The sequence below is a fragment of the Mchenga conophoros genome, linkage group LG16 (genome assembly GCF_057382185.1).
Source record: "Mchenga conophoros isolate Kocher_MC1m ecotype Shallow Benthic linkage group LG16, M_conophoros_male_GT1.1, whole genome shotgun sequence".
Taxonomy (NCBI): Eukaryota; Metazoa; Chordata; class Actinopteri; order Cichliformes; family Cichlidae; genus Mchenga; species Mchenga conophoros.
This window is the reverse complement of record NC_140541.1, coordinates 17,770,175-17,797,592: the sequence shown is the minus strand read 5'-3', so window position 1 is coordinate 17,797,592 and position 27,418 is coordinate 17,770,175. Positions and strand designations below refer to the sequence as shown.

The following is a 27,418-nucleotide window of genomic DNA, read 5'->3' as shown; positions in this document are numbered from 1 at the left end:
TTAACTCTAAAACAGACATGTTATATGATCTAAATATTTGCTAACTACATATGGATTTTAGTTGTCATGAAGATGCTCAGCACAAAGGTCAAGCAGCCGACCTAACAATAATGAGAATGAAGTGCCACAGCCCAATGAAATACACTAAATATAATATAGTTAAGCTTTTTAATTGTTTTTATGTGCAATGACTCTAGTTAAAGGATTGGAGTCGTTAAAGCTGGGAAGCTGTCATCATTTTTACTGTATGCTGTCAAACAAAAAAGTCATTTGTTTTGTATTCAACACCCAAATAAATGCTTTTCCAAAGAAAAATTCAACACATAGTTTGTATATCACAAAGTTTTTGCTACCAGCATCCATTTTTCTCCAAACAGGCAGCCAGTCATAAACAAACACATGAACAGCAGATCAAAAAAAATGGCGATTTTTGTTGCCAAACAGCAAATCGAGCAAATAGAGTTGTTTTTGTTCTGGGATCATGTGGCAACAAATCAACTGTTACTTACTGCGTGTGTGTAATTTGCAGCTCAGGTGCTTTTGATACCTTTGTCCTGATATCGGTGGCTAATGCTAACCATTTATTTGACAAATTAACTTTACACGCAACTATTTTAAACAGCATATATGATTAAAACATCCAATACATTGTTCAATTACTGGATATTTTTTAAGCTTTTCCCCAAATATATTTGTTTTTTTAAATTGTGAATAGAGCATTTTAAATGAGGCCGTGAGCTTTACTGTTAATAAAAACTCATGGCTTGGTTTATTCAGAAAAGGTCCAGAGTGATTGGAAACACAATCTGTTTACCAGTATTCAAACAATATCATGTTGTTGTTTTTTTTCAACATTAACCCAAATGTCATAACCTGTCGTCTCTGAATGCTGCTAAACCAAATAATGTCACAACTTGGAAAAGTATTTAGTAATAAGGTAAATACACTTACAATACAAGTGTATGTAATATAATTTATATAATATGAAGTAATTAATAGTGGTAAAGTAAGCTAGAATAGAACTGAATAATATATATATTTTTATCAGTTAGGGAAATATTGTTAAGAGGTAGACATATACTTCAACCTTTTTATTGAGATGGAAATTTGTATTTCATATTTTTAAGAAATAATAATATAGAGCCGAGCAAGAATAATTAAGCACATTATTAATTAACTTTTTTGTGTAACACTATTTATAATATAGAAATCTGAATGATAGTTTTGGAGAATTTGCACTGTGTGATTTGCTTCAAATTGCTAAAGGAAGTTTTTTTTAATTTTAAGTTATTTAACTTTAATTACCTACATTTATAAAGTAAGTACTCGCTGATTTATAAGGCAAAGTTTCTTTGATTCCAAATGAGTCACCCCAGAAGTTTAGCAACAACCACTGCAATGCAGATCTGCGTGATGGATGACCTGTTGTACCTTCGTTATTCATGAATGCACACAGTTTTGTTTGTAGTACTGTGGGGAAAAAAAGTAAAAGAAAATGTAAGAGGAATTAAGGCGGAGCTGGGAATGGGACATCGAAAGTCAAAAGGATGTTTAAAAAGAAAGCACAGGACGTAAAGTTTGTGTATGATGCTGGTCTGCAAAATGCATGGTCGACCCAGCTATTCACATGAAATAATATGAATAATAAATAAGACACTGGGAACAGGTTAATTTCTGGATGCTACTCTTAGCAGACACTCTAGTCTGCAGTGTCGTTTCAGTGAAACAGTGTTTTACAGAAAATATGGTTAATGTGTCTTTTCTTCTCCTGTTAATATAAAGACTGCTGAAGTCCACTGATTAAAGATCTATACATCTTTAATTAATTGTAATCCTTAATGTGGATGTATGAACCTTTATATTCAGTCCAAATCAGGAGGTGAGTCCTAAAAGATGGCTTGCACCATAGTTAGATCAAATGTTTGTAACCACTTCTGGCTTGTGTCCAATGCATGAGCTCTTATCACTCTATCAAACAATGTCATTACCCCTGTTAGGAAAATGTTAGAAATCTGTGGGTGCTGCACATTCATGAAGGCCTAGAACATGCACAAGGAAAAAAAACAAAAGAAGAAGAAAAGACAATGAAATGCTGCAGCATGTTTCCTATTTTTAGGAAAGGTTAGAACTGAGGCTAAACAATTGTAAGGTTGTGTAGGTTTGATGCCATATCTGTCGCTTTCACAATTCATTAAGTTTTTTGTTTTATTATCAGAACTGACTGCACCGATGGTCAAAATGATTAAACTCTCGATGGAAAAAACAACAACAACAACAACAAAAAAAACAAAAAACAATTTGCCCTTAATAGTTTTGAGTGGGCCAGTCGTTCAATGTTGTCATTATTTCCAACAAACCATCTGCTGCTTGCTCACACCCACAGCAAATGTAAATCTGAGTGAAAGATTCAAGACGGAGGCCCACTAAAAAGCTGCTCGCTAAACTTCGTAATTATTAGAAGACGCTGCACTTTCAAATCCTCCATCACGCAAATGACAACTGGAGGCGTTTTAGCGTTTGAAACTTCAGACAATATCATAGATCAAAGAGTCTACCATCATTGAAAATAGAAACAGGTGAAAAGTACCATGAAGCAGGATCTTCACTCGATTTAAAAAAAAAAAGAGAAATGGTTAGAGGCACTTCTTGTGTGCAATAAGGAGAGCATAAAACCTCTGCTTATGTTTGTGTTTTTGTGATTCGCGCTCCGGGCAGTGCAGGGCCATCTGCATTGAAATGCCAGTGGCTTTAAAAAGAAAGAAAATCAATAAAATTACATAAAGTTCAGTGGAACTTTAATATCAGCCGCCCAGTGTAGCTGTGGTGCAGGGAATGTCACTTACATTTCTTTCAATGCAGAAGATGCAAATCAGTTCCTAGCATGCGGTTTCAAACACAGGCTTGCAGAGAGAAGGATCTTATAACGCACGCCACAAAACATGCATGCAGCAAACGTGGAAATCCTGACACAAGAAAGAAGCAGCCTTTCACACATATTCAGTCTGTTTTGCTGCTTTCCTCTCCACCAGTCCTATGTTTCCTTCCTCTTTCCCATCCTATGAACTGCAGGGATTTACTTGGTATGGAATCTTGCCGCAGTGCTCTCTCAGAATGCTAATATGCTCAGCTGATGTGGGTCAGGACTTAATCCTGTAGAAGTGATTATCACTGCACGACTGGAACTTCTCTATCATTACCAACTTGGTACTTTTCAGTCATGTCATTATCATTCCCAGAAAGACAAACACATCACTTTGGCAAAACTGGAACAATTAAAAGGAAAATTATACGTTGTAGAGCTGCACCCAGCAAGATTACTTTTTAAATCTGTGTGTATTCATTATCATAGTGTATGTAAAACAACTTTTGTGTCCCAGTTTAAGAATCATTTTAAGCTTTCTTTTAATACTGTATCTGATTAGTCTGGGACACGACCACTTATTTATGTGAATATTTTTTAAAGAGGAAAACAAAGCCAGCTAGTCCAGCCAGTCCCAGTTGGATTCCTTCTTCTGCAAAAACGCCCAGAAAGTAGAAGCCAAGATGCAATTTGAGAAGAACTGGCCCTCACCTGCATCAGGATGATGTAAGGGGGACCTGAGACCCTACCATTCTAGTTTATTTATAACGCACTTTTAAAAACAACAACAGGGCTGACCAAAGTGCTGTAGAATAACACTGAATATGAAAGACACACACAGGCCAGAAGGCAAATGACATAGAAACACAAAAGTAAAAAGTAATTTGAGATCACAGACAACATCTTGTCATGAAATGTCTAATCTTGCCTTCCTCTTCTTGAGCGTAACCAGTGGTTTGCACCATGTTGTAAACACTGTGTTTTAATTCATGAAGCTGTGTCTTGACTTTTAGACTTTGACAGTGATGCAGCAGCCTCCTCAACAGTGTTCCTAACTTGAATGGATTTTTCTTAACCAAGGAAGGAATTCTGTAATATAGCTTTCTTCTTTGCTTGTTCAGGTATCTTTGGTGTTACTGAGCTGGTGAGTGCATTAAAAAATGTACTGGATTGTAGATTTGGTCACTGCTACAGTTTCTGCAGTCTCTTTGATTGGTTTATTTCTATTTTATTGATGTATTTTTTGCCTAATGATGGCACTCATCATTTGCACTGACATCTCTTTGGACCTCATATTGAGAGCTCCAAATGGAAGTTTAGTAGTTGGAATCAGCTCCACATCTTTCAATAAGCTTAATTTGTCATGGACTAATGAGGGAACAGGAACTACTTTTCAGTCAACTTCCAATTACTTCTCAGTCTCTGAAAATGGGGGACTGGGTATGAAAAATGGCTTTAATTCTTCAACAGTTAATCCGGTACTTCTGTTAAATCCCTTGAATTAAAGCTCAAAGTCTGTACCTCAATCACACATTTACTGTTTGATTTAAGATCCACTGTGGTGGTGGTGTACAGGGGTAAAATCACAAATTTTGTAAATTCTGTCACTGTCCAAAAATCTACCTGGTAGGATTGGAAATATATTATGGTTTTACCTATACATTTAGAGCCTGAATTGTTCACTATCAGGTAAAAAATATATGTGGGATGAACTTCAGAAAAGACCTCCCACACATAGAAAAGGGTGAATGTAAATCTACAATACAATTCTGCAATCATGCACGGCAGTTTTGTTTGTTCACCAGTGCGTGTGCATGCTGCTCATTCACACAGGTGAAAAGCCAAGCTACCTGCAGAGCATGGGGAATTTAAGTAATGGAAAAGTTATATGTTTCCCAAACAGAGTTAAAGCCAAAAGGGAATACTGTTGTTCTGCTGGAAATAACATTAGTGCATGCTTGAGCAACCACATTCACAAAGAAACAGGGAGCCTGAGGTAAAGACACCATTTGATAGCACTGTGTGGATGCAGTGCTCATATATATTGAAATTCAGCTTTTTCGCTGCTATTTCTAACCAGCTGCTGAATATTAACTATAATCGCAAAAAGATGTGTGCCAAAAGTCAAAAACCTATGCTTCTTACCAAAGTACTTTTAATATTATTTACTCACTCCTTGAGAAAATTATATAAAAAGAGGGGTGAAAAACAAAGGACTAACTATGAGTTACAAATAATGAGCATTTCCAAACATTTGTTTCAGATTACAGTCGATTCTATTGATTTCAGTGTGGGGGAAAAATCAATTCACAAATTTCCTTTAAGAACAGGACTCACAAAAGAAAAAGATAAACTAAAGAGTGATGGCACCAGAGATAGAAAACAGATACAGGAGTTCAAAACCAATGAGGGGTAAAGAAAGTGATGAGGAGGAACACCGCAAAACAGTGAAAGTGACAGATTACTTGGGAAACATGGCCTGATCAGGTGGGCCTGTTCTACTAAAGGGAACAAGAGATGAGGCCAGAGAAGTCCTTGTACGCTTGGCTACACTTGCACGTACGTAAAGGTGACTAATTTTCTCATTTTACAGTTGAGGACAAAATGTTGTAATGGCCTATTTTGGCTGAATCAGTGATGGAATCCACTTTAGCTACACATTACGTTCCACTCGATCCACATCTGTTCTCAATCTGCCTTATTCTTAAAGGTCACACAGGAAACTGCCAACACATAAAAGGTCATGTTATCTCTAATAGGGCAGCGCAAGCGATTAGAAAAGCCACTGAGTGGAGAAGAAATTAAGTAAGAAGAGGTCAAAAAGGTTATTAGCAGGTAGCAAACCAGCAGTGCAAAGTTGTTAGCTTTACAATAACTGCCAGCCACACATTATATAGAAAAAAAAGCTGAAGCTATGTAATGACACAGTAAATAGGTGGATAAATAACAGAATCCACAGTTCAGACAGACAACAAAAATCTAGTAGGACTATAACAAGCTGTTATAGTGTTAAAACAAGCTGTTTCTACAATAAACAATAGGATCTAATGCTGGCAGCATGGGATAGAATAACTCTATAAGAAATTAAAGAACACATGTCTTGACTATTAAAAAAGTTTAAAGTAAAACAAAACAAAATAAAACAACTTGACGCTATAATAAATAATGAAAAATTGCAGGTCAGGAAACTTATATTATGTTCATTGTCAGGCCTGGTTATTACGCAACTAAGACTAGTACACTGTTGTTCTTGGTGTTTTGTCAGATTTATAACATACTAAATGCTAATTGGAAGAATTTTTGCCAAGGTTTCCAACAAACCCTAAAACTGCCCCTGGAAATGAGCACACAATGTCCCTAGTTTTTCCTCCTGGACACCTGTCTTTATCTTTGTAGGAGTTGCTTTCAGTCAATTGCTAGTTACTGGCCTTGTTCTGTTCAATAAGTTAGCACTAGCTGCTTTACAGCTGTTAAAAGGGGGGTTTAAAAAATTAAGTCCCATTCATCCTGCGATGTTGTAATTTTCTTTTTCATATGCTTAACACAATAACAAAATTCGACAACTTTTCTCATGTGCAGAAGTGCGTTACACTGCAAAAGACACATGCTAATGATTGTTTCGTTTTGTTCCATTCGGTTCTTTGGCCTAATAAATCAAGCTAGCTGTCACTGAAGAGGATAACAATGCTAACAACAAAAAAGAGAGTGAGTAAAAAAGTGTGATATCTTTAATGATGTGCTATATACAGTATGCAACAGTAAACAGGCACCCCCACAAATACATAAAACAGTTGCAGCTGCATGCTAACTGCCTAGTAACGCAAGAAGAATTTTTCCTTTTGTTTCAAAGGGGGCAATTATTACCATAGAGGGTGGTTATTAGGGAAAGTAAAGCTACTACTTAGCATGCCTATTCTTCCATTGTTTAATACTAATAACACTTTTCAGAGGTTGAAGGGAGCAGTTAAGGCAGGAAGAAGAGAATCAGGGAGGAGGAAAGTGCAGAAAAGAAGGCAAGAGCAGGCTAAAATAGTTAAAGGAAATGAGGCTCGGTCTCATCCCATGAATGGATAAATTACAGTTAAAAATAGATTTGTCAGTTTTTTTATTTAAAATTTACAAACTTCAATTTCATATTAGACACTTCCCTGAACAGCAGCAAGAATAGCCTCAGTAAATTTTAGCTGACTGTACTCTGCCCTAATTTTCCCCCACCTCAGACTAGCACCGGCTAGCACCCGTTAATGCCAATTTTACAGAATAAAACAAGCCAATTACAATCAGTCTGACAGTGTTTATGGTAATGGAAAAAAATCGAAGATAATTATCTGACTATGTGTTTATTCATAAAATTATGCAAACCACTTTTATAACGCATTCGTTCTGACGCTCTGTAATATATTTTGAGCTGCATGTGTGACTGTGGAGAGAAAAAGAGAAAGGGACACCCGAAAGACAGAGACAGAGAAAGTCCATTAACACACTTGTAAATGAGTCTCAGCTATTTACCACATGCTGGGCCTCTTGAATTACTGACTGTGTTCAGGATACAGATTGCAGATGGCAATTAAAGATGAACCGTGTGTGCACAGACAGAAAGATGCACACACGCACAAACACACGACGCGCGCACACACAAACGCATGCACTAATGTAAGCCTGCATACGCTCTCCCTAAGGCAGTAGTTCAGTGCAGATCTACTGATCTCCATAGCAACATTCACTGCCGTGGGCGATGGTGACATCATGAAGATTGATTGTCATAAAAAAGCAAAACTGGAGCTGGTAAAAAGGTGTTAGCTAAAGTGCAAAACTGCTCCTGATTGCCAGGTGAAGTTGTGGCCTCCAGCCAGAGGTCTTCTTTAGTTAACAGAGAACAGACATACGTGAAGTGCCTCATATGGTCTCCAAAGAGATCTGCTTATGTAACACAGAAACAAAGAAGAAGAAGAAGAAAGAGAGTTACTGTAGCTAGATCTCTCAGGTTGAAACGCTCAGTGTGGTCCTTCTCCTCTGCTTTCTGTTTATACCTCCTCCTCCTTCTCTCCTCTCCCTCCTTATCGTTTTCTGTCCGACTGCCTCTTCTCAAGCCTCCTTTCTTGTCTCTCTTCACACCACCGACTGATCTCCCTCTTTTTCTGCTAACTCTTTTACCCCTCACTCAACACCAAGGCTTGGTGCAGCACGGTGACTAACCCCATTGTCCGAATACAGCCACTCGCCTGCCGGAAACATCAGAGCGCTGAAGTTTAGAAGTTCTGTCTTGCCTTCTTCGTCTTTTTTTCCCTCCCTCTCTCAACACCCTGCCTAGTTTTTTGGCACTTGTTTTTCTTCATTTTTCTGTTACATAACAGAGACAGAAGTGGAGCAAGCTTCAAAGTGAATGGCAAAGCCGCCTTTTCCCCTGCTCGCTTTGCTGTTCATGCATGTCATTCCAGTGCCAGCTCCCTCCCCATTGCCCCCCGCCTATCTCTCCCCATCCTTGTCATTATTTTTTTTTCTCCACTACTTCATCCTTGCTCCATCCTTTCCTGTTAGCCTACATCAGTTTCTTTCTGGCTAATGCTTCTTTAGTCACATTTTGTTGATGTAGTCTGTATTTCAAGTTCCTCTCTTACATCGTGCCCCCTGACCTTGCCATTGGTGCTTTGACCAAATAGAGGAGGCAGTGACTGGAAGAGGATGAAAGGGCAATTTCTGAAAGAAGAGACCCTCTAATAAGGAGACAGGTCTCATTATGTCTGCCTCCTCACCCTGTCTACCCTTGTTGTGTCAAATACAGAGTGATGCTGGGATGAGTGGGGTGCTTCTTTCCTTTGATTACCTGTCACTGAACTTGAGCATCAGCAGCCCGATGAGGTAAAAGCTACCATTATCTAAATAGTCTCTCTTTAAAGACATCTTTGGGCTTAAATGTGGAGAAACTCTTACCCGTGACTAACTTAGCACGAGTGCTTGGGATTGCCTGACTGTGCTTTAGTCCTAGCAGGCACACATGCACAAACACAAACACATGACTGATTGCCTGAGTGAATACGCACACTGACAGTAAGCAGAAAGTTGAGCTCACAGCAGGCAGTGAAGGCAATCTGTGGCTCTTGTCAGGGCTAGGCCCGGTGGACGTGGCACCCCGAGTTGAAAGTAAAGCTGACTGAAGCGTCAAGTCACAATGCCTCACGTCTTCTAAGTAGCGCTTTACAAGACCACAACAGAGGGTCACCTGTCAGCTGACGTGAAAGCACATGGTGAAAGTAACAGAAAATAACACGCTAGTTTGTGTATTCTGCTCCAGAAGGTAACACAGACAAACACACCTAAGCGATCGAGCCAAAACTCTTTTCACAGCCATATTTTGCCTTATTAATAAGGTTCACACAACCATTACTATATCGTATATTTTGAGTAATGCATAACAGATGGACTCTAGGTCATATTTGTATTTGCTTTTATTTTGTCTCGTAAGCTATATATAACAGTTGGACTTGAAGCCTTGAGGTGAGTGTTTTAACCATCATCATGCTGGTGTTTTGAAACCGATTGTGACAAGCAAGGTAGAGATCTGACTGAGAACCCGAGGGGCAGTGTTCGCTCACACAAAAGTGATTTATGAATCACAAGGTTACCATGCTCTGCTGAGGTCACAGATCAGTACAGCAGAAGGATCCCTTTCACACAGACAATCACACTTGCCGAGACACATCCATGCACCTTTCATATGCCTATCCCCTATATACAGTCACGCTTTCAGAAAATACATGGAGTTCATAGAATATAGATAAGTCTGCACATTTTGGATGGGTATATATGGTGTTACATAATGAAACACTCCAGTGCAGCCAGCCTAGGTAGGACCTGACCTGAGAAAACTATTGATTAAAAGAGCTGTTTCATGCTCTTCTACCATCATAGAAAGAGAATACAAAATTAAGAGGACACTGAATTAAATAGGCAGGCGGTCAGATAGCCTCTTCTCACACCAATTCAGCATGCTGAATTAGCTGCTGAGATTGGTACCTCAGCAGCCGAGTATGAATCAAGAGAGTGTCCACACCTTTCTCGCATCTCTTGGCCTCACTTCAGCCGTGGTGAGCAATTTAAAGTCAGCAGCAAACAAACCCCTGTGTATGATGCACAGTAGGGTGTTGTGTTGTGCTACGTCTCTGTACAGTTTCGCGTTTGTCTGCTTTCCTCCCTCCCTCTCCCTTTACGGTTAGGCATGAGAGAAGCGGTTAGTTCATTTATCATACTGCAGTCCCCTGCTCTGTGCCCCAGACTTGGTGATTAATGACGACCGTTCACACACTTAAACATTCAGCTTTGTTTCGCTGACACACTACTTACCATACCGGTCACCATGGGTTACTTAACACTGGGTCACTGTGGGGCTACAACCAAATATAATGACATATCTGCGGGGTGACCTTTAAGGGTTCTCAGTGTGTGATTTTTATCTCTGTGCTGTAATATAAATACGTCATTTATCACAAAACATTAACATAACCAAATGGACATCTTTAGAAAGTGCTGCATAGTCCTTTTCTTTACTCAAAAGCTGCACTTAAGAGTTTTGATATGCTATTTACACGAGCATTTGATTTTCTGCTGCTACTGTATGTCTACTCACACATCATTTCAGGAGGATTGCAACCCCCTTTTTTTCTTCACTACATTTATTTGATAACTAAAGTTACTCTAGGTACAATAAATGCAGTTTTTACCAAATGTAATGTTATTTTCTCGAAATAAGATGAGATTAGGACACAACTTTATTGATCTCTAGGGAAATACAAAAAATTATTACTTCATCAGGTGAAAAAGTTAAAGTAATCTACCCACAAATGGTACAGGAATTATAATAAAACATACATCATTCTGAAATGGTTCATTATAAAGACTACTCTTAATGTAAATGTATTTTAATAACAATATTTTACACTTAAAAAATAGAATTAAAGAATTTAATTCAGTTTTTTACTTTTAATTAGTTAAACGATTTCAATACTTCTTTGCATTATTATAGCGATGCAATTGAAACACATAACAACATGTTGGGTGATCGTGAATGCTGGAGCTGAAAATCAGAAAGGTGGCACGAACAGAGGCAAAAGGGAGCGAGGAAACTGTCAAAGATGTATCATTTAAGTCCGGAAATTAAAGTGTGTGTATGTGTGTGTTTGTAAGACACGGACAAAAAAAGAAGCAGACAGAGACAGAAAGTAATTTAATGAAGTGAATCTCCTTTGACCTCCAGTAACTCTCCAGAGCAATGTCAACTTCAATTTCACCCTCTCCGAGGAAAAGCGGCATGTTTGTTGTCAAGGCTAGGTGTCGAAGCTTAAGAATGTCCTCACTAATCTGGAGTTCTGTACAATCCTCAAATCTCCAAGCAAGCAGCGGTCAACAGGTGACGCCGTGAGAACAGAAGAGATGTAATGGATGAAAAGATGTAGAAATAGACATAGATGGAAGGGAGAGGTGAGCAAGAACATGGATGAAATAAGGCATGAACTCGGAGGAAAACGATGCTATATGTCATGTTTTATATATAAAGACATTAAAGAAAAAAACTAACATTTTTTCGGAACATCATTTTAGCGTTCAATCTAGCCCTAAAAGGTTTGATAAATTTTGTTTCCCTCTATCCATTGTTATATACCTTTGCTCTAATGTGTATCTCAACATGAATATTTAATCTATCAAGACCCAATATGTGATTTTCTTTGGGGGGTTTTGGCAGTATATACTGCCTTTGGAAATTGGTCACATTTCTGATGACTTCATTGTTTGCTTTACAACCCTGCTTCCCAAAGATTAAGGATACTGTGTAAAATGTGTACATGGAATGATGAGCAAATCATTTAAGCTTGAGAGATCCAGAAAACACAACTTTATTTCTACTAGGGCTCACCTCATTAAAAGATGGACTGAACTGAAGATAATTGTCTTGTGGCCTGACCAAAATTTTACATTATTGGAAAAACTTGCAGACACTGCACCCTCTGGGCTAAAGTGGACAGGTGTGCTTTGGTTTTTGGTACATAAATTAAAATGCAGGACCTGCAAACCATACCCACCTCTTTGCCACATGACAGCTTGGATGCGCTCCAGCCCTCCATGACCCTAAATTGGGTAAGCAGCTATGAAATGTATGAATAGTGGTGCTGTTTGTTGAACTAGTGGAATCTGGAAGGGTAACCTGTATAATCACAGTTCAGTATTACAAATGCAGGCTAGCTGAATGCCTGATCATGTGTTTTATGGCCACGTCAACAGCAGTACACGAGCTAACGTGGGTTTTCAAGATTAATATTTACCCTCAGTTCTTTCTCGGCTCACAATAACAAAACATGATGTATCTCTTTCAGTCAGTGCATTCAAGCTAAACATAACCAGCTGTTTCCAAAAGGTCATGAAAGAAGCTGAACATCCACGCTGGCTTTTTCCTTTGAGCTTTTCAAAATTGCATTGCTGAATTACTTGCTAAATTGGGAACGTCAGCGTTTTGAGTGTCAGTCTATTACAGCTCTAAACACCCCTGAGGGTGTACAGTGTGAGAAGATGTGTGCACACGTACAGGTGCATGGATGTGCGTGCGTGTGTGTAGACTCGTCTCTGTTTAAATGAAGTAGGTATAAGAGCCTTCTCCCTATTGCTGCCCATCCTCTGCTGTTGGTTCCTGCTCTCCGAAATAATGGATTCTAATTCCTTTCCACACGAGTGCACCCATCTGCTGGCTTTGGGGGATAGTAAAATCCTCTATCAGTTACAATTATCCCACGGTTGCAGAGGTCTGCGCTGCAAGCGTGTGTGTGACCTATCCACCTCAAGTAGTGCCGGGTTGTTTGAATATTTGCAAGTGCATGTTTGTATGTGTTGCGATGAAGAGGGAGAGCTGGGGAGACAGAAAAATGCTCTCACTGAAGTGCTGTGTAAGCATGAGCTGAATCTTTAACCCACACCCTCTGAACTCCATGACAAATCATTCCAAGGGAGTCAACACCAATCCTGCATGTGAGTCTGTGTTTCTGCTAGGCTATGTGTAATGTGTCATATTACTGTACTGTGAGTATATGTATTTTGTGCATTTCCCTCTCACCAACCCCAGCACCTACACACAGATTTAAACCCATTAATATAATGAATCATCCTCCTAATTCTGGAAGAAATAGGAGTGGACTTCACCAACTCACCACTGGGGGACAGTAGTAAATCTGGCAAAAGAATAGCTGAGTGGCTAATGGTAAAAATCCAACATTATACACAGACTGAAAATGTCAAGATGTCCAAAAGTAATGTTTCTGATGCAGTGCAGGCCGGCTTTCAGCAGACGCACAGTCACATATCCCTGAGGATTCCTGATGCCCTAAAGAAGAGATTTGTGAAGAGAGCAACACACACACACACACACACACGCATGCACGCACACACACACACGTACACACACACACACACACACACACACACATACACACACAGCTATTTGGTGGTAGAATTGGGGCTTAATGTATGTAGTCCTGAGTGACAGAATCTGTAGCTGTGGGATTTCGGTCCATCAGCAGAAAGGGATGTAGTGGCAGAAACATCCAGGAAGAGGGAACCTGAAGAGAGAAGATCTGACAAAACCCCCCTTTGAACGAAAACAGTTTCTAATCCCGTGTGTGTATTCCCTCTCAACCATCCTGTCTTGTCTCTGAGTCCCCGCTTGCCTATCACGATTCTGAGGCCTGAGTTTCTCACATTCATCTTCTTAGACTTTCCAGAACATCTCTGCTGCAGGTCTTCCGTGACAGTTTATGTAACATATGTCTTTTATTTATGCCTGCCAGTGTGTGCGTGTGCGCTGCGTAAAGCTAGCTGGGATGTAGGATGTCTAAGATCTGCACTGGTTGCAACAGCAGAGGAGATAAAGTTGGCCTGTGTTTCCCGGCAGTGTTGCAGATTTATCTCTCTGCTTACAGCTCCGGTTTTACTGCCCATCCACCGGCCTCTACTGGCTCCTGTGTCTTTTTTCCTCTCCCTCTCTATTTCGCGCTTGCCATAAGAGACCGGCCTCTTTCTGTGCACGTTCTAGCTATCATAAATCTGCCACAATGCCCCATAAAGCTGCTTAGGGCATGGCTCAACAAATATTAAGGAAGAAGAGAATAAATAAATAAAACTAAATAAAAGAGAAACTCTCGTCTAGAGGGAGAGACAACTATTCTGCACACAAAATGGAGCCACTGTAAAATATTTACATCAATGTCTCTCTGTTTTAGATTCTCCTCTGGGAGTCTGTGAGGTCTTACCGCAAGACACTAGACTTAATTGTTTTTTTTCTCTGTCTTGCTTAGATATCTCACAGTGTTCCCTATTTACTCTTTCATTTATTTGTAGATGTACCAAACCTTTGGTTACCATATTATTAAAGTAATTTCCCCTTATTTTGTGCATCTAGATAAATTAAAGTTAGTTTATAACTAGTTGAACAACCTTGCTTTTGCCTAGTTATAATAACTAGATAAAAGCAAGCTTTCAGAGTGCCTTTGTTACTTTGCAGTTAAATTATATTACTGCACTCTTTGCGGAGGAAATTCTGAATTGTTATTTCAAGTTCATGAGATTCTGGCTATGCTATAAAAGTCCATCCATTTCTTCCAATTATCCAATTCAGGGGTCACCCGGGGGCCATAGGGTACACTCTGGACAGGTGGCCAAACTGTTGCAGGGTTTACACAGAGATGTTTTACGTTTACACTTACACCTAGAGCCAAATTCGAATGACCAATGAAGCTAACCCAAATACTTGCATGTGTTTGGACCAGGAGAACCTGGAGAGAACCCGTGCAGACATTAGAGAACTCAGGACCTTCTTGCTGTGGGGCAACAGTCCTGAATATCAGGGATAGCAACAGATTTGCAATATTTGACAATTTATCACAGTTAATTGCAATATCATTGCAAACAGATTGTATGTAATTACTAACAATTGAATGGGGTCAATTACTAACTTGAGCCCATTCATTCGCAAACTGAAAGCAGACCGTCTTCATCGTATTGGCTTTTTAGTATTTCAATTCAATTCAATTTTATTTACATAGCACAGAATCACAACACAGGTTGCCTCGAAGTGGTTGCAGACTACAGTGACCCTGGTCTTCAAAGCAACAATTACCGTATTTTCACGACCATAAGGCGCACTGTGCTAAAAGGCGCAGTCTCAGTTATGTGTGCCCTTACTGTATTTAACACACACATAAGGCGCACTGGACCATAGGGCGCATACAAGTACCGTATGCGTATTTAAAAATAAAGCGGGAGCAAACCTGAATTCGGTACCTTACTCACATTTCTATTGCCGGTAATCGTCATCATCAACAACACACAAGCATACAAGTGTGCGTATTTAAAAATAAAGCAGGAGCAAAACTGAGTTTGGTACTCACATTTTTATCATCAATCAAACCCATCGAAGTCCTCATCCTCTGTGTCTGAATTGAACAGCTGCGCTAAATCTCCATCAAACATGCCAGGTTCACAATCTTCACCGTCAGAGTCACTTTCCGTGCCGTGCGGCTCCTCGGAAACGATGCCGGCTTTTGCGAAAGCTCGAACAACAGTGCCAGCAGACATGTTAGCCCAAGCATCTACAATCCATTGGCAAATTGTGGCGTAACTCGCCCGGCGCTGCCTTCCACTCTTAGTGAAACTGTGGTCTCCACCGGTCATCCATCGCTCCCAGGCCGCTCGCAGCCTTACTTTGAATGGGCGGTTCACACCGATGTCCAGCGGTTGGAGTTCCTTTGTCAGGCCTCCCGGAATGACAGCAAGCTCACAGTTCATTTGCTTCACAAGTTTTTTCACATCGGCTGTGAGATGGGCACGCATAGAGTCACAGATCAACAGCGATGGTGATGCGTGGAAAAAACCACCTGGTCTCCTTACATACACCTCCCTCAGCCACTCTTTCATCATTTCCTCATCCATCCAGCCCTTTTCATTTGCCTTAATGATGATTTCTGCTGGAAACTTCTCTTTAGGCAAAGTCTTTCGCTTAAAAATCACCATAGGCGGCAGTTTCTGTCCATTAGCATGGCAGCCAAGCACAACAGTAAAAGAAGACTTTTCATACCCCGTTGTGCGTATCGCTAGCGTGCTGGTGCCCTTCTTCTCCACAGTGTGACTCACCGGGATGTCAAAAGTGAGCGGGACCTCGTCCATGTTTGTGATGTGGCTGGGCTGGATGTTTTTGTCGCCGATGTGTTTGCTGCAGTAGGAGCGGAAGATGGCCAGCTTTTCCTTATAATCCGCTGGAAGTTGCTGCGCTACCGTAGTGCTGGTCCGGATGGAAAAATGGCACCGTTTCATAAAACGAAAGCACCAAGACGGACCTCCTTGGAAATGTTCAATGTTCATCTCTTCAGCTAGTGAAACTGCTTTTAGCCGAATGGTGACCGTCGAAACGCTTCTCCCGCTCGCTCTTTGCTCGATGATCCACCGCTCGAGTCTTTCCTCCAACTCGAGCCACCTCGCCTTATGTCCGCGGAAACTCAGCTGCGTTTTCTTGACCTGCCGGAGCTTGTTTTCCAGCTTCCTCCATTTGCGAACCATCGATTCGTTAATCTTAAATTCTCTCGCCGCTGCTCGATTTCCATGTTCCTCCACGTAGCTGATGGCCTTCAGTTTAAACTGTGCTTCGTAAGCGTGTCTCTTTGCCATTTTCAGGGTTGTTAAAACAACGATGTCCTGCATAATGCACATACCTGTTCTTTTATACAGGTATGTGCGATTGTCCCGGTATATACGATCAACGCCCACACTTCACCCTTTAACGTTCTCATGGTGTTCTCTACTACATCCTCCTTACAACACACAGGGCGCACCGCGCTATAGGGCGCGCCGCACTTTTTGAAGAAAATCTAAGACTTTTAAGTGCGCCTTATGGTCGTGAAAATACGGTACAAAAGGAACAAAATCTCAAGTTCATTGAACTAAGTTTGGTCACACTACTGCCTCCAACCACCGTTTTCTCCAGTGTGACTCTGACATTAAAGTTGCACTGCATTTCAGACAAGAGGTATGGGTGCATTTTATTTACCAGCCATAGAAGAATTAACAAAGAGATGAATCATTAAATAGGAGTAAGGACCAGATCTTTTCTAGCTTAAGGCATAGCAGAGCTTAAAATCATGATATTTCAATCTGTTATCCAATAATTTACACTATTCTTCTTTTAAAGAATTTTCTTTCAAAGTCTCTCTCTCTCACACACCCACACACACACACACACACACACACACTTACTGTACAGTACTCACACAGCAAATGCGAGAAGGAACTGACGTGAGGCTATAAATATGAGTGAGTCACTTTTGAGGGTGAAGTCTTTCCTCACAATCTCACTGGAATCAAGATAGAGACAAATGAGACAAATAGCTGAAGGGCCAACATTGTGCAACCTGTTCATGCATGGGTGTGAGTAGGCTGACATGTGAGGCTGTGCCTGTCAGTTTATCAACAGCAGCAATTTTTCACTCTTGATCAGCCAACCGTGGAGGCATTTTAAATTAACTACCTGCATTCCAGTAGCATCAGATGGAAGACAAAAGGCAAGCACTCAATGAATCATTGCAACTCTTTGTCTTTGTCCTCACCCTGTCTTTCTGTCAAATACTCTTCCAATCTCTTGTCTGACCGGCTTCAGCATGACAGACACATTGGCCATTCATAGAGCGGCAAGCACCATGTGGACAACGGACTGTGCCCAGAAATCAAGCAATATGCTGCTGCAGAAAAAAACAAACAAACAAGAAACCAAACCATACTCGCTCATGCACATACGCGCACACGCTTGGTCCATCGTGACCCCACGTCAAAGAAGACAAACAACTGCAACAGAAAGTGGCTGCGTCTCCATGCGGCAAGCCTGTGTATGGATCTCTGGCAGCATATGGGCTCTCCATTGTTGACAAAACAGCCTAAGGGACATTAGTGGCGACTATTAGCATATATGGCAAACACTTTTACAGTTTTTTTTTTTTCCTGTTTTGCTGTTTTCTCAGCAAGTAAAAGAACCATCATCAATCTGCGATCAGTGCCTGTAGGTGTGCTGGGCAGGATTGGTACAGTTATCCATTTGCTTTCATTTAAAAATGACACAGATAACACTGAGTGCAGAGGAAAGAAATCCCACAAAGGTCTTACCTAGCTGAAGCTCCATATTGCTAATCTTGTTTTCCGAGGGGAACAGGATCTTTGGCGGCTTGTCCGTCAAAGGAGCTGAAAAGGAAAAAAAAGGGACTATTTATTTTTGGATAAAGCAGAAATACAGACAAACACCTTTTTAATGATCTACTTCTGTAGTTTTCAGTGGGAAAAACACTATAAACGCTACGTCCAGATGAACAGAATCCACTTTTTGGTACTTCTGAATGAGCTTTTTTTAAATTTAGTTGTATGCCATGCCATTACAGAGATTTATCATCTGTTTATTATATACTTCTATTAAATACATGCCCATCCCATTTTGACTTGTGCAAAAACAAAGGGGGGGGGGGGGGGGGGGGGAAGAACATTATATAATATATATATATTATATACACATTCTTCTTCACTCTTTGCTTTTTTGTGGCCACATTGTTTTTAAGTGCCTATCGACCTTGGGCTTCATTTATATGGTTTAACTAATCATAATGGAATGACTACGTAGCCTAGAGCATTTCGCAATTTAATCTGTATGCATGATTGATAGATATCAGAAAAACCACAATCCAATGATTAAATTGTTCAGGATAAACTGACAGTTGGTTGATCAACTGCCCAGATATTATTAAAAAGAAGAAACTACAATCTTTCAGCTATATATGTTTGTGCCTCAATACAACCCTGGAACTCAAGAAGGGCTATATAGGTACCTTAAGCACCTCCACAGAATTATGTGTTCATTGGTGTGACTTAAAATGAATATTTAATTTGACAGGTAAACGGCTACTCTTTGACCTCTACCAAAGCAGCTATGTGCTAACCTGCCTAAGATCCACTGCAAAGTAAGTAAACACAAATGTCAAAAAGTCCAGTTAGCATCAATAGCTGCATCACAAACTCTGATACGCAACTTCACACAGGCATAGCAGTGTAGCTTGTTAGTTTCAAAAGACTAGATCTGTAAGGAAAATGCAGGAATGACCAATTTTTCTTAAGAACATTAAATAGAAAAGGCTGTATTCAACACTGGAGTTCTTCACAGCTTGGCTCCACGTTATAGCGGCTTTTTCATAAAGAAATGCCTATAAATATAAATGTCCATTGTCATTATGCTGAGAGATGCCCAGTAAACACAGTTTGATGTTTTGTACTGGGTTAAAAAAATGTTTAAATTCACAACTTTAAAAGTCATTGGCAATTGCACAATGAAGGGAATTTTTCATTATAGTTATGGTTACTTTGAAGCTTACTCCTCCAGACAATACACATTTACCTTCTTATGCATTCTTCTATGCTACAACTATCCTTTTTGTAAAGTTCAAGTCAATTCAATTTTATTTATATATCACCTCAGTGCCTCAAGGTAAGGTAAAGCCTACAATAATACATACAGAGAAAACCCAACAATCATATGACCCCTATGAGCAGCACTTTGGTGACAGCGGGAAGGAAAAACTCCCTTTTAACAGGTAGAAACCTCCAGCAGAACCAGGCTCAGGGAGAGAAGGAACACAGGTTAGGAAGTTCACAAATCTCCACAGTATGTGTTACTATTTAGGATTAGATAACAATATATTTTTCAGTGTTTAAGACTTGCTAGTTTACTGTAATTCAATATGGTCACATTCCTAAACCTGGAGTTTAGGAAGTATCCTGGAGGTGAGATACTTGGACTCTACCATTTTACACAATATGCCAAGCCACCATTCTGCTTTATTTAATGCATGTAGTGTGAGTCAAATCATAAATTATGTATTGAGTCACACCTTATGTTAAATGTAATTTACTTGGAATGTGCAGAAAATTCTTGCATTGAGGCCACAGCAAATGCTAATCTGTGACCAGCCACTTTTAAACTTACATATAACAATTCTTTAGCAGGTGTGTTTGTGCTCCCCTTTATACCCATATGGAAAGATATATATAAATCTTATAAAGTTTGTATCTGTCTTGTGTGAAACTTATATGAAAAGCATACAAGAGTGAAAACAGATATAAGATCCCTTGAAAAATTATATAAAAGAAACTTGTATGTTTTGGATACTTACTAAAACAAGGTATGAAAGTAATGAGAAAGTGGCCACTTTCATGAGTAAATCATATAAGCGTTATATGATTTACTATATGAAGAAGGCCACATCTTATGCAAGTCTTTTATAAGTTTTTTCAATTTCTTTTCCATATTTGTAGAAAAAGGACACTCTCAAGTCTTGGACACATTCTTTCCATCCTAATTATGACAAATGAAAGTTCTGTGTGGTTGGTAATCAGTCACAACTCTGACACATTTAGTTGTTGCTGTGCCATTACATCATGAGAAAAAAACAGTGGCATATCAAGCGCTTTATAACCCACGTTTCTCTGCTAGCAAGCATGACATGTTTGATATCATCCCAGACTCTAACATTTCTTTTTCTGTAGTGAGATGAGTGCAGAGCTCTACTGGGTTTATATTATTCCTGATGCTAATGATAAAAATGTGGCTATCTGGAATAAAAAGGTTTGATATACATGATCGGCCACAACATTAAAACTGACAGGTGAAACTGATAACATTGTTCTCCTCATTGCAACTCCATGTTCTTTGGGAAACCTTCGGTCTTGATATTGATGTGGAGATTTTTCTGACATGTACCACTTAAGTATATGCCATCGCAGACGAAGCACACTTAAGGACAGTGTTATATTCTGAGTGCAATGGACTCAAACGGCAAAACACCATGCCCACAGTAAAAGAAATTGCTTAGGAATTGTGCAAGGAACATGACAAGGAGCCCAAGATGATGACCTGACCTCAAAAGCCTCGAGATGCCAACTTGATTAAGCATCTCCGGGCTAAAATGGATTGTGTCCCACAGGACATCCTCACTGATAGGTATGTTGTTTTAATATTGTGGCTGATTGGTCTATATTGTAAATCTCCATGTGTAGTGATCTAATTGTATTTATTCATGTATTACATTTTGCAGTTAAGTCGGACATAAAAACACAATGTTTGAACATATTAAACAACTCTGCACACAGATGCAGAGTCAAATCAAGCATATTTTGTACAATCAAATGAACTAAAGAGAATTCCTCATTTTCTAAATCAGATGAAAAAAAAAATCAACATAATACCTCCAAGTACCAGCAGCTTTTCTGGAATTCCCAATTATTTTGCTGTGAATTTGTAAAGCTGCAGTGATGTGTATTCATTAAGATGTTTCCTTAGAGTGTGCAAACTTGACTTCTTTTTTTCGTCTTATGATGAGGTTTCCAGCAAGCTGTTTGAAAAGCCTTTTCTGTTTTTGGGAGCGACATAATGTTGCTGCTTTGACTAAATTGTTGGGCAAGACTGAAGTACTGAAGTAAAGCTTTGTGTTAACATGTTCGGCAGTTACTGAAAGAACTACTCATGTGACGATACACAGACCAAAATGTAAACATCAGCTCTATTTTGTTCTGATTTCGTATTTATTTTTGGCTCGCCTATAACACCTGCTGATACATAAATACTGACAGAAAAGCACATTGACATCTGTGAGAGGGGCGGTCACGGGCTTTTAGGCACGACTGTTTGCACTGTTAATAGGTAATCACACAGCACAAATTACACTGGATACTGATACAGTTTTAATTACATATCAAACTGCTATACATAATTACACAATGGGTGATCCTATAGCTAATTATACACTGGGCAAACAAATGAGGACGAGCTGTGTATGGGAGACAAAAGGGAAAGCAGATGTGGTAAGGACTATAGACAGAGAGGTAATGCTGGTAAGACAAAAGAGGGAAAATTTAGAAAGCTAAAATAAAAAGAAGATATGAAACGTGCCCCCCCTCCTGCTTCATTTTGGCATGCTACACTTGGTTCTGAAAATCTCATTATCTTAATTACCATTCCTTCATGGGAAATACATCAATTCATGGGTTGGGAGGGGGGACACCATTTATGGAAATATGGAAGAGAGGGAGCAAACAAAGGAAAGAGTCTCTGTTTGCCAATAAAAAGGAAACGTATGAAATCAAGCAATCAAAGCTATAAAAGGTAATTAAACATGCAAATACATTAAGTGATGGGTTGTTAATGCAATGACAGATTGTGTGGGCATCATGACGGAAGATTCAGATGATTTATGTATTTGTTATATAAAAAAATGATTTTTTTTGGTTAATTTCAAGGTTACAATAAGCTTGGATTTCAACCTAAGTATGCACATCTGCTACTTCAAAATCCACTTGAAAAATAATCCAAATGAAAAATAACTCCTGGTCCAAGAACAAATGGGCAATCTTTTGGTCAGATTTGTACTATAATGCTTTGTGGTGGTTGCAGATTGTTAAGTGTAGAAGCCCAAAATCACCATGTGGCGCTTGCAGGATTCTTTTGATTTGGCACATTCACAAAACAATGAAGTATCACACATGCAAATGAATTATATGCTACACACTTAAATCTAATAAGCCATACTATTCCTTCAGTAATACATGTGATATAATGTGACAAGTTATATGTCATGTAAAATGTTTTTTTATCCTTGTATAGTGGACAGACATACTGCATTTGAATGAGGAACACTTAATGAAACGTAATTTTGTTAAGAAGAAAAATTTTCAGGTCAACTTTCACAAAAAAGCAGGATGGCCACGTCCAACGAATGAGAACAAATGTTTTTCTTTTCACTAAAAGACCCTTAAACGTGTAAGAAGGAGAAATTTGAGACCACACTATCAATCCTAAAGCTACTGCTCATCTCTCTTCACCTTTAGAGCCACAGCTGCCCCACAGAATCACACTCTGAGAGGAACTTCTTTTAAGTTTACATAAAACGTTAAATGGCCTGTTTGTGTATGAGCAGAGCAAGTGTCTCCAGGGTGAATTTGTGTCTTTAGGGGACCTGAATGGCTTGCCCGGTATGCCTGTGCAAGTTTTACTCTCTGAAATCGATGAGTCACTATAAAACATTGATGTCCCAGGGCAGAAAGGTTGTCTGTTCTCAGTAGCAAATCAGGCGGAATTAATTTTCGGAGGAGACACAAAGCATCTGTAATAAAACTTTTCAACAACACGACACTAGCATTGTGGTCCATTTAGTTTGTGTATACTTTACAACTTGTAACGTGCGAATTACAAAAATGACTAACTGTGTGAAAATGTATAATGTAGTGTTTAATATGCAAAGTAATTAAAAACATTGCTGGATTTGTGTTTTAGTTCCTTTAACACTAGATAGTCAGACTGCATACCTGCAAACAAGTATTAAGCTCTACTGAAGAGGACTGAATCAACCTTTGTGTGTCAGTGTGTGGTGGCCTACATGAAATATATTAATGTAGCACAGGACTTTGTGGATGTAAGCTTTGTGATCAGTCATCCACAATCCCATTTGGTCATGGTGGTAGAAAAGCTCACTGGACTTTCCAGATGGATTATTCTGGGTGACTGACTGTAGGCAAACAGCAAATTAACGAATTACAGATGGAGCTGAGATTCTTGGATCACTGGGCTTTTTCTGTTCTGTCCCATTTGTAAGAAAAAATGTGCTGTTGGCACAATAGTAGCAAAGGTGAAAATGAGAAGAAATCAATGTACAAATGACTGCCATATGCTTTACAGGGACATTCACGAACACGAAAAGACTTTGTTAGAGCGTGTCCGTGCATGGACGCGCTCTCGTGCACGTTACGTTGCGAACCCTTGGTTTAACAAAATTAGCTCCCAAAGGTTTTTGTTTTAACCAACAAAGGCAGTCACGCTGAAAAAGAAAAGCAAAAAAAAAAAAAAAAGAAGGAAAGAGACTTGAAAAATACGAAGTCCCTGTGAGTCTCCCAACACTGCTAAGCTTCACTAGAGAAGTCTCAGTTCTCCGCTACAGCTGGCAGACTCCTATATGGTACTGCAGGAGATCACTATATATTACCATTGACCTTCCTCTGCAGCGTGGTCACCTTAGAGCCAGTTTCATTTCATTCCTAATTGTGCAATAACCAGTGTGTATGATTCTCTTATAAAGTCACCTCAGAGTATACAGAATTCACTTCCCGATCTGACCATTTCCCACATGAGAGAAGCTGTATGGGGAGCTTGTCTGTGTCATCCAGAGGAAGCTAATAAAAGCATCCAAAACCACTTCATGCTCCCCCGCTGTGCACCAGTGTTATGCTCTCTAAAAGCCCTGCCTCTGGCAAAGCTGAAATACTTCAACATCAAAGCAACAGGAGTGCGCATTCTGTCCAGCAAATAAGGCCAGACAGGTTCCTACATCATTGTCACTGGCACAGTCAAATGGCTATCATCGCAAAAAGTGAAAACAATTGGCCTCTTGTGGCCAAGTAGGAAGTCGAGTTTTTCTGACTAAGCAGCTCTCTAAGCGAGACAATGTGATGATGCAACATGGCAGTGACCAAGCTGTTCGAAGCAGGGCTCCAGCTGCGAGGCCTCAATAACCCATATCTTTGTTAAATAAGAAGAAAGAGGAAATTAAAAGTGCCCGCCTGTCAGTTCCCTGCTTGTTTGAAGAATATACGAGAGATTAGAAACTACATTCAGCGATTTATTACCTATTAGGTACAGCATTGTTTAAAAAAATGCATTGCTGATTCCTAGTTTCACCTCCTGTCTGCTCTCTCAGCAGGTGTTTATGCGTAGTGGGTTACACATGTATGCTCACGTGCAGGAGGAGCTACTCACACACTTCAGGTTTTTTTTACTTAACATCCCTTAACTAAAGCACCACCTCCACACAATATCATATTGTTTTGCCTCAAACTTTATTTACTATTTAAAAAGCACCCTAATTAAGACTGTCTTTTCATTCTCCCAGCACAGGATTTATGGAGGCTGATTGAATAATGTGTTTCACACTAAGAGATACAGTTAAGCATTCAGGGAATATGAAGAGTACTTGAAATGAACAAGGAGGATTTTTATTGGTGTATTGTTTGCAGAACGAACAGAAAGTGAAGATGCTAAGGTGAGGGGAGAAGAGAGTCAGAGGTAACCACAATGTTTAATCGTCTCCCTTGTGTGTGACAGAGCAGGAAAAAAAATGAGAACACTCTATAAAATTCTTGTGTTTATAAATTAAGTTCTCAGATACAGAAAAACATAATTCATCCGCAAATTCTTGAACCACACAGAAATAAATATTTTAAACGGGACTTGCTTCACTGTTGAACTGACAACACTTACTTCGTTTGTAGATCTAATTAAATTAAGCAGAAGTAATTACACTGATAAAGCAGGTAGTGTATGGGCAAAACTAGTGCAACAAATGTAGTCACTCTTTCCCACCTCTCACTTGCATGAGCACAAAAATAAAATACCACCACACACACACACGTGTGCAGCCTGCCCAATCCACTTTCCTCGCGTTCCTTAGGGATGTGTGACACATATGGTGTGCCGAACTCTGCTGTGTTACAGTTTGAGATATGACTGTTTCAGCGCTACACAGATGCTCTGTGTCAAACTAACTTGGACTTGAAGCAAAGACTAACAAGGCAGAGCTCAATCCATTTTGATAATCTTTAAATGAAACATTGAGTTATACAACAAAGGCAACTAGGTAAAGCCTAATAAAATGACTATATCGAATACAGGAGGAGGGAATTTTGTTTGTGTGCAAACTTTATCCATCCTTCTGTAAAACCCATGCAAGTGTGCCCTTCAACGCACTCATGTTTATTTGAACTTACTCGTAAAGAGGACAGGCAGCTACTACTGGCAAGAAAAAGTTAGTATAGAGTTATGCAAGTGCTTCTGTGATGTGAAAAGTTTAAATGAGTATGAGTAAAATGGAGGGCACATAAAAAGTGCGTGTGCATGCCTGTGCTTACTTAATACTTCTGCTGAACTGTTGTTGAAACCTTGATCGGGTATGAAGTAGAAAGGGACAAAGATAAAGAAAAACAAATAATGAAAACACCAAGATCGAGGAGAATTGAGCGGAAGAGGTAAAAGTAGGAGATGGCGAAAATAAAGAGGGTAGAAAGAAGACACACTTGATGAAGAGACTGCCAAGATGCTGGTTTCAGTCATGCAGTACTGCTGATGAAGTATCAACACACCAGAAATCTATGTGGGTGTCGCTTAGCATAGTCTGCTTTGTGCCCCCCTCTCAGCTCACATTCCTGCTCTTTTCATCTCTGTCTGATCTTCTGCGCTCTTAACCTCTGTCGCTGTAGCACGCCGTTATTTTCCTTTATTCCACCTCACTAAGGAGCGTGGCCCTTTCTTCCCCCACTGTCATCTTTTCATCCATTTGTCACTGTCCCACAATTGGCCCCCACCCCCACTCTTTTTACCCTTTCAGAAAGCCTTGTCAGTTCTTTTCTTAGCTCCTCTGCACTCAACTCAGCTTGTGCCTGTACCTCTGCCTTTCCCCGGCAGCATGTATAGGACCTGTGTGCCTGTGCAGTGTATCTTGGATGATATCAGTGTGAACTTTAACGTTTCCCAATGGGTAAGAGTACACTGTACTGTTCTTCTATTAGGGCGCGGCTCACAGACAGTGTTTATGTATTCAATATTGCAAGTCAGCGCGTACGTCTGCCAGTATGCAACCTAAGCACGCACTAATTAACACACAGAAACACACGCACATGCACACACAACTGCCTATGTACCTCAAATGCTACATACACCTTCCTGCTAGCCTCAGATAACAAAACCCAGTGGGTGACCTGTGATAAAGGAGCCATTTTTATTAAATGACAGAGCAAAATGTACAAAATACACCTGTGTGGAGCTTATGCAGATAGGCAGAGGAGGGATTCAACAAGGGAGACATGTGACAACACAAAGAGAGAGAGATGAAACATTGTCAGCCAAGACAGATACTGACCATCAAAATATCCGGCAGCTTCTCCTGGTAGGCAGTGACAGAGGATTAGCTTCTAATCAGTGGCGATCTCTGTGGGTGATTCAGAGGGAAACCCTAGTGGTCTGGTATCCATTCTGTTATTCTGTTAGAGCAGAAGGACAAGGCTAACCCAGTCAACTGCAGGGGAGGGCCAGTGCAGGTGGATATACACCTGAGGGACAGGATTAACACAGTCCTGGCACATTACAAGCAGCATGCACAGAGCAAAATCCCAATGGAAGGATGCGTTTTTGCCACGCAGTACACCAACCTCAGGTCTGTCCAGGTGTGTAAACACATTGGTAGTGCCATCAGGCTACCTGCGATGACACATACAGACCTGAGATTTACATGAAGTAACAGAGGAACAGACAGGCAGCCTGCAGGGTCACCTCGCTGCCATCTGCTTCATCAACTCCCTTTGACCCATCTCCACGGCATACTCGGCAGCTCCCACAATCTACTGTTGCCCCTAATCTGTGTATTTTAACACAGCCACAAATGTGCACAGTTACTGCATAGC

At 39.9% G+C, this 27,418-nt stretch overlaps 1 protein-coding gene across 5 annotated transcripts in view; it reads right to left on the bottom strand.

Moving 5' to 3' along the window:
- Positions 1 to 27,418, bottom strand: part of il1rapl1a (interleukin 1 receptor accessory protein-like 1a) — a 170,566-nt gene that overhangs the window by 34,728 nt on the left and 108,420 nt on the right. For all 5 annotated transcript variants that reach the window (XM_085249501.1, XM_085249504.1, XM_085249503.1 and 2 more), the window contains exon 6: positions 18,044 to 18,118. In XM_085249501.1, the coding sequence (XP_085105627.1) occupies positions 18,044 to 18,118 (75 nt within the window). The remainder of the gene's footprint in view (positions 1 to 18,043; positions 18,119 to 27,418) is intronic.